The sequence below is a fragment of the Solea senegalensis genome, linkage group LG15 (assembly GCF_019176455.1).
Source record: "Solea senegalensis isolate Sse05_10M linkage group LG15, IFAPA_SoseM_1, whole genome shotgun sequence".
NCBI classification, from domain to species: Eukaryota; Metazoa; Chordata; class Actinopteri; order Pleuronectiformes; family Soleidae; genus Solea; species Solea senegalensis.
This window is the reverse complement of record NC_058035.1, coordinates 16,718,698-16,731,202: the sequence shown is the minus strand read 5'-3', so window position 1 is coordinate 16,731,202 and position 12,505 is coordinate 16,718,698. Positions and strand designations below refer to the sequence as shown.

General features: G+C 39.6%; 1 protein-coding gene across 3 annotated transcripts in view; it reads right to left on the bottom strand.

Annotated features, from left to right (window-relative positions):
* Positions 1–12,505, bottom strand: part of kcnh1a (potassium voltage-gated channel, subfamily H (eag-related), member 1a) — a 44,980-nt gene that overhangs the window by 28,205 nt on the left and 4,270 nt on the right. For 2 of the 3 annotated variants that reach the window (XM_044045817.1, XM_044045819.1), the window contains exons 2-7: positions 11,941–11,967; positions 8,969–9,092; positions 4,132–4,238; positions 3,672–3,800; positions 2,146–2,264; positions 637–1,029 (exon numbers count right to left, since the gene is read on the bottom strand). In XM_044045817.1, the coding sequence (XP_043901752.1) occupies positions 637–1,029; positions 2,146–2,264; positions 3,672–3,800; positions 4,132–4,238; positions 8,969–9,092; positions 11,941–11,967 (899 nt within the window). The remainder of the gene's footprint in view (positions 1–636; positions 1,030–2,145; positions 2,265–3,671; positions 3,801–4,131; positions 4,239–8,968; positions 9,093–11,940; positions 11,968–12,505) is intronic. The other variant, XM_044045820.1, reaches the window with a different exon arrangement.

Here is a 12,505-nt window from a genome sequence, read left to right as displayed (position 1 = left end):
GCAAACACTACTGACAGTGATTCCTTAATTACAAACATAATTGTGATTGCTTTAATGAACAATATACTGACACTGATCACTTCAGTAGAAACACCACCCTGATCACACTGAAAAATAACTCTATCATTAAGCAGCTTGACAGGATACAGTCTTCTTGTACCTATGCTGACGCTGTACACACACACACACTCCCTCAGTCAGGTCTGATAGTGTTGCTTGACAGCACCCATTTTGAAATAAGTGGATTTTCTTTAACAGAAAATACAATGACTCCTAATCCTGAATAAATCAAACTACTCACTACATTAGGTTTTATTATTTGTGCCTCCAATGACTTGATATGAGGTCATAACTTGTCAAAACAAATCATCAGTCATCAAAATATAATGACTTGCTGACCATTTTCTATTCAAGAATAATACTGCAGCATCCTTGAATAGAAAATGAGCCGCAATTACCAATACCATTAATCATGAGTGGGAGAAAATTGCTCTGCTGGTACTGGCTCATCTACATTTTATAATTTTTTTAAGACTTGAATAATAATTGAAATGCTAATAGATTATATAAGTATTAGTACCTTAACCTCATGTGCGCCAAACATCCCCACAAACACTCGTGACCACGGTTACTCACCTCATCGACGTTCTCAAAGGCGTTGATGACATCATAGGGCAGGCAGGACAGCAGGTCAATAACAAACCACGTCTTCAGGTAGTTCATTCGAATCAGCTTGGGGTCCGAGATGACCTCACCTGCGGGTCCAACAAATGTGGTGTGGAAGTTCAAAACGATGTCCACCAAGAAGATGACGTCGACGATGCTGTCCACCACCAGCCACGTGACGTTGTTCTGCTTGGTCTTGAATGAGACGTTGTAGGGCACCATGATGGCTGTGTAAAAGGTGAGGATGAGGATAACCCAGTCCCATGTGGTCTTGAAGAGGCAGTAGTGCAGGATGATGTGAGGGGGGGTCTTGGGGGTCTCCTGCTTGTACTGCGGTAGGATATCCGAGCCAAGCTGCAGGACCTACACGGGGAGAGTAATGGCAAACAAGAACGATGTCATACTGATGGTGAGGTGGAGGAGGTCAACTGTTCTTTAGAAGTGCTGTGTGAATATTGTTCCTGAAAGCCATTTTATCACATCCTAAAGTTGTCTGGAGGAGTCTGTAGTTCTCACACATTGGGTGTGTGACCAGAGTCTTCACAACAAGCCAGAAAAGCATAAACAAGTAAGTAACCTCCACTAAAGGTGATGACTTCCAGTGTTTTGTGGCGGAGCTTTGATGAGAGGACCGATGAGATATCTGTTGTTTGCATTTTGCATTAAGTGTAGCCTGTGGTTCATTTTTCCCAGACTTAAGCCCGGTAAACACCTCAGCTGGCATATGTCGGGGGGGGAAAAAGTTGCACTCGCACACAACCGACAAGCAACCAGTGTGCGCGATATGTGCCTTGGTAATTAATAATAATTATCTGGCCATGCACATGTATTTGTTTTGGTTGATCACACAGATGGTTGGACTCATGAAAGCACAGTGACTTAATGAACAGGTGTATTCTCATCCAAATGTCCAAATGAACTGAGGACCCGCTTGATCTGTCATTTCCATGTCTCTTCCCGTCTTCTGATTGGCTGGAGCTGAACACTCTCTCATTGATAGTCCCCAACACCGATCCAACATTGTAATATCTGCTTCATCTTGTTTTATTTCAAAAACTAACATTCTTCTCCTGTCATTATTCCATGTCCACCAGCTTGAATTCATGTTCTGCTTTCATTAAGCCACACCTGTAGTATTTTGTCTTCCCTCAGTCAGTCCCTGCCAGTTCATCGATTCACTCTTGCCCTGTGATGCATTCCTGCTGCAGTTGTTACATACCAGTTGAATTGGCTGTCAAGCTGACAAGAGCTGACGGTGCTGCTCACACCAGCCTGACGAGGGCAACAGACGGTTATCGACTGTGAGTCTTTGACATGGTGAGAAAAGGTGTTCGTCTTGATAAAGGTATGCATCCTCTAAACGCTCTTCTGATGTTTTCTCTTCCTCTTTACAGACAAATTACATTATTATAAAGCAACTTGAAATGATTTTGGGGGAAAAAAAAGCCTATCAAAGCGGTTGATAATTTTGTGGCGTACCTCAGCTAGGCGGGAGTGCTTGTGGACGTTCTCTCCTTTGTGAACCGTGGGCTGCAGCTGTTGTAAGACTCCTCTGCTGCTCGTTAGAGCTCGTGTGAGCCGGGCAAACTTTCCCCAGCCTGAAAGATTATAAACACAGTCAGTCACCACAAACTATAAAAGCGCGATTTTCAAGATGTTTTTGTGCAACTGGATATTTTCTGAGGCTATGACAGGCTCTCTGTCACAGTCTGGCACCTGCAGTATTGCCTTGGCATCAACAACTTTGAAGAGGATGTGTATAAACTGCTGAGAAGGACTTTGTTTGTCTGAAAACTGCATCACACAGACATTCAAAATGACCCCACAGGATTTTTTCATCTGCTCTTCCTATAATTGTATAATTGTATAATCTCTGGTCAGCTGTAGTATTTTGGTTCACCCTCGTAAGTGTCATTTCAATCCCGTTTTCCACTAGCGCTACTTGACTCGCCTTGGCACGGCACAGTTTTTTGCATTTCCATTAGCAATAGTATAGATTTTTTAGTACCTGCTCTGGCAAGGTTCCAAGCAAGCTGAGCCAATACTATTCGTGATGTCAGCAAACTGCCGTCACGAGAAGAGGCATGAGCAAGACGTTCGACACAAGAAAAGCGAACAATGCCGAACTTTAGATCAGTTAAAAAGACTTAACAATCCTGAAAGCATGGGTTCATCTCCAACAACTAGCAGGGAAATGTCTAAAATCATCATTTAACAGAGAAGTCTGGTGTATTTAGCGACACACTGCTTAAAGCCTGCGATCACAGACCCTGCCGCTGTATTTCAGAACAGTGTCTGACATGGAGGAAGCACTGAACAAATCCTTATAATTAACTGATTCTAATGATTCAGTTACACTGAAAACAACTGCTTTACAAGTCACGGCAATTTCATGCAGCCGTGCTGTGGTGACTTTGCCTACGTAGTGGAAACACGGCATATGGCTGCAAAGCACTTTATGGCAAACGATATCTGCGACTTTCTGCTCAAGGTAGTGGAACATTTGTCCAGACTTCTCGTTTCTTTGTCTTTAAGGGACTAACTACAGCCACTCTGGTGTCTGATGCCTGTACCTTTACTGCCTGTTGATACTGAAGCTTGAACTACAATCTCAGGCTAATGTCACTACTACTTGTTTGTAGCTCCTCTCTTGTACCAATTCAAACTGATGCCTATCTGAAGTTGGCAGTGAAAGTCAATTCTACTTCAATGTAATTGACATTCAAAAATCAACAGTCACATGGTCCAAGAGATCTTTTGTGTGTGTTTCGTGAGCTCACAACCAGCATAGCGAGGTGTGTATTTGACTGACTGGGTGCTTGTCAGAGCAGATGCACAATACACGGGGTGGAATTGTGTTACCTCTGCCTGTAAGTTAGATCACGGAGGTATTTGAAAAAGTGCATTGGGGCATTTGATGGCCAAACACAGATGAAAACGTAGCGTTATCAGTTTTGATAGAGGGCTGATTGAAAGTTGAACATATTAAATGAGTTGACTCAAACCTTTGGAAGAATCATCTTCAATGGGCTGTTTAAAGGCTGTTATGTCACTGAATGTGCAAAGGAACAGGACCACTTTCTCCTGTTCATTTCGAATTGGAGCAATCTTCACAAAAAACCACACAGGCGTCCCTGAGGCAAGAAAAAGAGAAGACGTACATTTAGCTGCAACATCTGATGACATAGATTATATAATAATACATAGGTTTAAAAATAAATCATGGTCTTTGGTGAAATGTATTCTTCTGCAAGCAGAGCAAGGTTACACCTGTGAGTGGAAACTAACAGCGTTTGCACATTTCTCTGGTCCCGTTCTTGACCAGTTCTGTGGAGGTAGAAATATTCTGGGCTGCCTTTGAACTTGCTTGTACTTTACACAGGCTCGGAGAACATTTGCATGACAAGACAATGGAACATTTGATTTCTCCCTTTTGGTAACATACGTGTCACATGTGCTACTTACTGTTCTTCTTGTACATGAGAATCTCAAACGAGTTCATCTCATAATTCTCGAATGTGAGTCGCACTTTTTCCGTGGTGTCCTTGTCTGTGAGCTCCCCGTACATGAAGCTGGAAAACACAAAAGGGAAAATAACCATTTGAATATTTTATAGATCCATTCTTACACTGCAGAGTGCAAAGGAAATCTAAAATGTTCCAATAAATTAATGAGTTTTCCGAGCATTGCCTCGTTGAATTGTGATATGGCAATCTGCTCTCATTTGCATCGATAGCACATTTGTACATCGTCATACTGAACTTCAACCTTATACTTCTTTTTCAATAGAAATAGAAGCAATACAATGAATAAAATGTCATTTATCAATAGTTACAGCTAAATTGTGCAGACCACTTACTGATTCCCAGACCTTTAGAGGGGAGAAATAGGCTACATTAAAAATAGAGCAGCAGTGGATTAACACTCATTGAAATATATCCTGAAAGTGTAAAGAAGATGAATGTGATCTGGTGTTTAATTGGCCAAATGCAAAGTACCTCTCAAAAACAAATTAAACCTGAGCATGGGTCAAAAACCATGAGCACATTTAACCACGCTGCAGAAACATTCATCTCACTTTGCTTGTTACTGCCACCCTCAGTAGCAGCGTGTTCCAGCATGATCTAAATATAACTTAGTTTGTTATGAAATACAAGAGGAGGGCTAAATTTAATGAGACTACACTCTGACGCTGCAGAGACAAAGGATAAATGTAAAATGTTCCAATAATGCATTAAGAGTTTTCCGCAGCATTGCCTCGTTGAATTGTGATATGGCACATCTGCTCTCATTTGCACTTCAGGCCCATGACATTCATAGCTTGATTGAATTCTATATTCGTTGAATAAAGGAAGTTCAATGAAAAAAATGTTAAAACTAGTATATGAGAACATTTGCCATTTACTGCTGTATAATTAGAGGGGAGTAATAGGCTACCATACAAATGCACATGACTTGCTAACTGGGGAATGATATCTACGCATGTGCCTTGTGCTTTTGCTTAATTTCTGCCAAATACGTCTGCACATGAGATTAAATGCTTCACTGCAAATAGCAAAAGGCTTCAGTTTAATTTAAGTTATTCAAGTATGGAAAATATCTAGATGGTGATGGTAATCTGTATTAAAACTAACTAACTGAATAATAAACTGAGGCTTTACAACAGCTTGAAGCTTTAGTAAAAGAGGATTTTGCAAATCAAATTGCAGTCACAAGATCTGTCAGAAAAATCGTAGTTTGATATTTTACCCAAATCGTTCAGCCTCACTGCACATATTTGTAAGTTTAAATCATATTTTCATCTAGTTTCAACAATGGAAAATGGATATTTGCTGTGCACCATGGGTGCATCCAAATGTCCATCAGTGTTTCTTCATAATGATGATGATTCTGAAGCAAGGAAACCAGACAATAGTTATCAAACGTCCAAGAAATTCATCCATCCATCTTATCCTCCACATGAGGGTCACTGGTGCGAATCCCAGCTGAGATAGAGCGAAAGACGGGGTTCACCCTGGACAGGTCGCCAGTCCATCACAGGGCCACACAGAGACAGACAACCATCCACTCTCACACTCACAGACAATTTAGTGTCCAATTTGCCTAATCCCTAAATCTGAATGTTTTTGGACTGTGGGGAAACTGGGAAAAAAATAACATGTGCACACGGAGAACATGCAAACTCCATGGAGAAAGGACCCGGGTCTTCTTGTGTGACTGAAGCTGGAATCACACGTAAATAATAAACTCATTTAAACCAATGAATTGAAGACTAACATAGTTGTCAATTAATGATTAATAACTGATAAATTGTTGCCACCCACACACCAGATGCACTATTATATAACAAGGTGCACACAAAAGACATTGACATTGACATTGGTGCAACATCATCTTCAATATATGATAGTATTTATATCACAATACTATTTACATAGCATTGTGATGTTACGTACATAAATTCAGATATGTACATAAAAAACCACAATGACAACATTTTTAGATGTTCTCCTCCAGTAAACAATCCACTCCATCTACCAACATAAAAATAAGCCTTGAACAAATTGTCTCACTCACACTGTTCAATATTTGTATTGGCAAATCATCTGAAGCTTATGTCTGGGGACCTGCGAGGATAAATCAGTAATGGCTGCAGTCTTGGCTGTGACAAACACCATCTCCCACTAAAAACAAAACCTCCCACGCTTTTCAAACCTGGCAGTACCGACTGTGTCCATGTGATCTGATTAATACGGTGGCGACATACAACACACGTCCCAAAACTGTTCACTCCAACAGGAAGGCGAGTCACTTTTTATATCTCGATGCCTACTGGGGAGTTTGCCCGAGGGAGACCGCGTCCACAGTTTATTGTAACAGTCGCTGGTATGGAGGACGTTTCAGTTTTTACAACATGATTACATCACAGATTTGATTTCCTCTGCTGAGTTGAGAGATGCACTTCCTCTCAGTTACCGTAGGTCCAGTAGGAAAAGCAACTGATGAGAAGCAGAAAACGGAGCTCAATCTGTTTCTATTCAACTTAAGTCCACTGTGGAGGTCCATGACCTTTATTCACATTTTCATTATGTATGTTAATATCTGTGATTGATCATTGAAACTGGTTTTCCTTTGAGAGTCGCAGGGGAAACATTCAGTTCATCTCCATGAAGAGATAAGCTTGTCTCAGCTTGTCAGTAACGGTCATTTTCTAATTGACCTATTACATAACAGACCAAAATAACTTTTACTGGTGGCTAGTTAGCGCCACGTCGAGTGCCACTATGTCGTTTTACCATACATCAACTCAAAATATTTAATTCTTAAAATGATAAATTCTTTCTCCTCTTCAGTAGGTTTTGTTTTTCTTGATGTTTTCTTTCCATTTATGGGTCAGAGCCCAGGTTTGGGGACTGTGGAACATGTACAGAGCACCTCGGTCAGTTTCATTCCATTTCAAAACAGTACATGAAAAGTACTCCTCAGTGTGATAGTCCATCCATTGTCTACCCCTTTATCCTCCACATGAGGATTGTAGGGGTTGCTGGTGCCAATCCCAGCTGGCATAAGGCAGGGCACACACCCTGGACAGTTCATCAGTCCATCACAGGGTCACATAGAGACAAACAACCATTCACTCTTACACTCACACCTATTGTCTAAATAACCTCTGCATGTTTGGGAAACCGGAGAACCCAGATAAAACCCATGCACACATGGAAGAACATGCAAACTCCATGCAGCTCTTGTCCCGGGCATTTTTGCTACAAGGCAACAACAGCTAACCCCTGCTCCACCGTGTGGCACATGTGCTAGTCCAACTTTGACAAATTTGGTACAAGCTGGACTAACGTGTTTGTGTATTTTTAAATAATTGGATTTTTTCTAACGTCATGTATTGACACCCGGGAAAGGTCACCAGCAAACGCAGAAAAAAAATCAAACTCTCATTCACATCCATGGTCAATATAGAGTCTCTGTAACTGCTTTCAGACTTGCAGAGATTCTCTGCATAGTCAGAGTTTTTCCAGCAGGGACCTGAACACAAATGTCTCTAGAAATCACTCTAGAGCGTCTCCTACCAGCTTCCTATGGTAGCTCAGGGTTAGGGTAGCTTTCTCTGGTAATGTCTGAGGGTTTCATGTGAGAACACATCAGGAGAAACTTCTCAGCAACTCAAGAGATTCTCCTACTGTTGCAGACAGTCAATCAATCGATATGCAGGTGTCCTATGTAAACAAACAAAAAACTCCTGTTGGACGAGACATGAAGTTCATGTCTGAAAGTGTCTCAATTCACTATACTGAATTAACAGTCTGCATGTTTTTGGACTGTGGGAGGAGGGAGGAGTCGCAGAGAAAACCCCCACACACACACGGAGTACAGTACAAAACATGGACTCAAACCAGAAATGATTACACTCTATACACACGCTTCTCTGCTCAGCCCTTTAACCAAACAGTTGAATTCCACACACACCTTTTAAACCGTTCACCAACCATCAGATGGACTGCTGTGAAACTGCCGTGACTTTGGTGATTCCCTGGAATTACTACAATGAGGTTGACATTTATGTTACCGAGTTAAATCCCTCATCAGCCATCAGACTGTCATAAAATGTGGCCAAAATTGAACTTCATAGATCCCTTAACATTTTATTTAGTGCCAGTTTATACCTGATCGGTCTCCATTTTCAGGTTAAATAGCCAATTAGGAAATGTTACCAGGCTAAAACAGCAACATATTATATTATACCACATTCTCTTGTCCCTTTAAATTAATAAGCATTACTTAAAAAATAAATCATATCTGGAAACACTGCACTATTATCACTGCACAGTGACTATCATCGGCACAGTCCATCGTTTCCTTAGCACTTGAACCGTATTACATTATCTTTCTTATATGAGCATCTTGATGGTTATCAACTGGGTGTTAAGAGGCGTAAACACAAATAACAGTAAAAGCACAGAGACATGAAAATATCTTCTACACCAGCATAAACAACATTAACTCAATTTTCAGACGCAAATACACATCAAACCTTCAATCAAAATACTGTGCAACAGTCCGTGTCGACATGATGCAAGAATCTGAGTGAGAGGCTGTTTACTGCAGGCACTAACAACATAGTAAATCTAGTGAGGTGTACACTGGGATTAGTTTCGCTTAACCACACAGAATGGAGCTCATCCAGATTAGCGAGACAGCTGTAGCCATGGTAAGTTTTTATTTTGCAGCGTCACGTTAATCTTTGGAGTTTTTGTAATCGCTGAACTTGTGTGCGTCTCCTGTTGCCTACCTGCAGGTGCTGCTTTTCTGCATCACCTCGGCTCGGTGGTAACCCGACAGCTTGCAGAAACCGTCATTGCTGTAGACAATGGGCCAGTCCACTATCTGAGCGTTTCCCAGCACAAAGTTGGTATCTGTTTGAAAGTCAACGGGACAGAAAAGGGTGAGAGGCAACGACTGTAAACAACATCATACTCAAAATTAAGAGTTATCAAAGACAAGGATTTGATGGAAACTAAACTGTTTTTTTTTCTAGAGGAATATCTGACCTGAACTATATATAAAGCTAATCCAATGAGGGAAGATTCAGTTGACCAATGAACAAGTTTTATTTCCAGAGGAGAGAAAGTCATATTATACTGTATATAAATGTAAAAGACCCCGACATGACCCCACACAAAGCCAACGGAGGCTGTGAAAACCCCAGGGACTAGACACTGATGGTGGGAGAGATGTGATAAAGAGGATCCTGATGATCTGAAGGACGGTGATGTATGGACGGACGAGCTGGGCTCAAACAGGCCACTGATATGGAGACGACGTGAGTGGGACGGAGGAGGCAAATGACTGCCATGACAGCTGACGAGGGTGATGATGATGATGAGGAAACCGATTCAAAATTTGAACAGCAGTGACGTGATCTGACGATTAAGATCGTGGCACAATGTGACTGGGTTACAGTAAACACCCACAGTCATGACGACTAGAAAAATAAAATGATGGAGACGACTGTGAATGAATGGAGTATTAGGGCTAAACATTTAATCATTTATGAATCAAAATCACATTTTGAAACACTACAATTTGCAAAGGCTGCAATTTAATCATTGATTTGTTAAATTTTCTGTATTCTACACCAATTAAAAAAAGCATGTAATGCTTTAATAATGTTAATTGAGCCATATTGAACTGAAGCTGGACTTAAATAGCAATCGCAAAAATGTAGACATTTTCCCCACACCTTTCAGCTTTACACTACTCATGTTAAAAGAGAAAATGGACAATAAGGAAATTTAAAATTGAATTTTGTTTTCATTTCCACAGAATGAGAAATTTAATATCAGGAATGAATCCATGTTTTTAATCATGACCATGTTTTTAATGAACAAACTAACACTTTTTGGTTTTTCATGATAAATAAAAGCGACCATAGACTCTCCTAGAGAGTCTATAGACTTCACCAATAGATGTTTCTAAATCCTTCACAATATACTATTTAAGTAAAGTATCTGAGCAGTTGTCATTTAAAAAGGTACAACTTTCAGTGGCAAATATGACAGAGGCATGATGAACTTGCAGTTGACATAAGTTCTGCTCTTAAAAAGAACCACTAACTCTACCTTTGAGAGCTATTAAACACTAGATTTCCATTAGTGTCCTTGATGGTCTGCGGCTCTGTACGCACTCCTCTCAGGGTGTATACACAAATGTGACCTAAACATCAACTGTTCTTCGCTTCCTTGACATTTCTTATGAGTTGCTCATTAGCTGCACTTTTCACCTCAAGTTGCCTTCATGTGCTTGTGCTGAGTATGAATTAGGCCTCATTAGCTGTTTCAGATGTGTTTGAAGGGACAACAGTAGCTGTATTTCCTCATCATATGGCCCATTAACACACAGTAGTTATTGTGATAAATCATTCCTCAATGGTAAATACAGTGAACTAAATATTAAGGCCTGCTCTCATCACTTTTAAATGTCACGGTTTTAATAGAGTACATTAATTCTCATATTGTGTATTTGGCTTATTCAAATGTTGGCTAAACGCATTCATGTGTGTAATGGTGATAAATTTTAATTCCTCTATTTTGCTTCATCCCGTTTATAAACTTCAGTGATTTTGTAACCAAGGTTCACATACAGTTATGTGGTGTCATTACGTAACCCTGAAATGGTCTTCTTGTTAGAATAAGGGATGAACACTGATCGTTTTCGTTTTTTAACTGGCTTTATGACTCAATCATGACAAATAAAATAAGCATAATCTGTCAAAATATATATATATATATATATATATATATATATGTATATAGATTTGTATGCACACAAGCCAGCGGAGATCCAATAATTACGGATACATTAATACTGAATTCTTATGCACAATATGAGGATTAATGCATTTCACTTCCAGTGACATCTGACAATTAAAGACAGCCGATATGAATAATATTAATGTATTTGGCAGTAAAGAATAATTTATCATCATAATCACCCTCTGTGGAGTGAACCTTTTAATAAACGAGCCTCCACCATTGTGTCAACCAATCGATTATATGAAAACAAATGGAAAGATCCAAGTACTTTTAGCCTGTGAGTGATAAGGTGAATTAAACTGCTGTGGCAAAAGCAAAATTATTCATTTAATTCATCATTTGCTCTTCTGACTGTTTCTTTATTTTAATTGTTTATGCAAATCCATAAAATCTATTTTGATCTGGAACTGGGACCAAAAACTATGAAGATTATCACCTTTTTTTGGTGGAAAGTATTCAGTTAGGGAATATTATGGCCATTTTTAAAAACTAAATAATTAAAGAAAATGTCAGTATGGCAAAGCTAACAGCAAAGTACCCACTCAAATTACGACAAAGTGACAACACGGGGGTACAAAAATAAAGAAATGAAAACAAGAACACATAACGCAAAGCACGCACAGATTTCATACCACACAAAATTATTTTGCTAAACGCATGTCAACACTGACAGATGACACAAACATGGTCAGACAGACGTTCCATGCCAACGTGTTACTTTACAATGATCAGAAGGATGTTAAATGTTTTCCTTAAAACTCTTTATCGGTGGATTTGTTTATTCTGTGTCGCAAACCTTTTTATACAATCTCAAGGTGTCTAATTAGTCAAGTGCTTTGTAAATTAACAGCATTTGGTACAGAACACTCAGTGAACACATGACAAAGAAGCAAAACACAATGTCAAAAGGAAAAACAGAAGCAGCACGCCAAACTAAACATCATAGTACCTGTCTGTCTATGTGACAGTGTCCAAACTGAAATGTTTTGGAAAGAAAAAGGAGGTTAAGAGATTACAGTGAAAAACATCTGTTGAATGTCAGGACAAAAACGATGGGACGTGTCAGCCAGAACAGAGAGAGACAGGTGATTACAACAACAGTGCTGCAAAACCAGCAAACCTCACCCACTATGATGTTCTAACCTCACCTGACTGTTTCTACAACTGTGAACATGTTAATCAGGTCTTCAATGATAACGCCATTATAACTTGATTCATACATTAACTGCAAACTATTCTGATAATTAATTAATCCATTTAGTGTTGAACTCTTTGTCATTTTAGCCTGTTAATATGAATATGTTCTGCTTTCTTTGCTCCACTGTGACAGTAAACTGTACTTCTTTGCTTATAATATATTTAAGGATGTTCTCATTTTTCAGTTTTAGATGCACTGACTTCAAAATTCAACCATTTCCAGCATTGTATGGACAAGTTCATTCATACATTCATTATACAATAAAAGTAATCACTAGTTACAGCCCTATTGTTAATTATCTACCTACCACCCACCT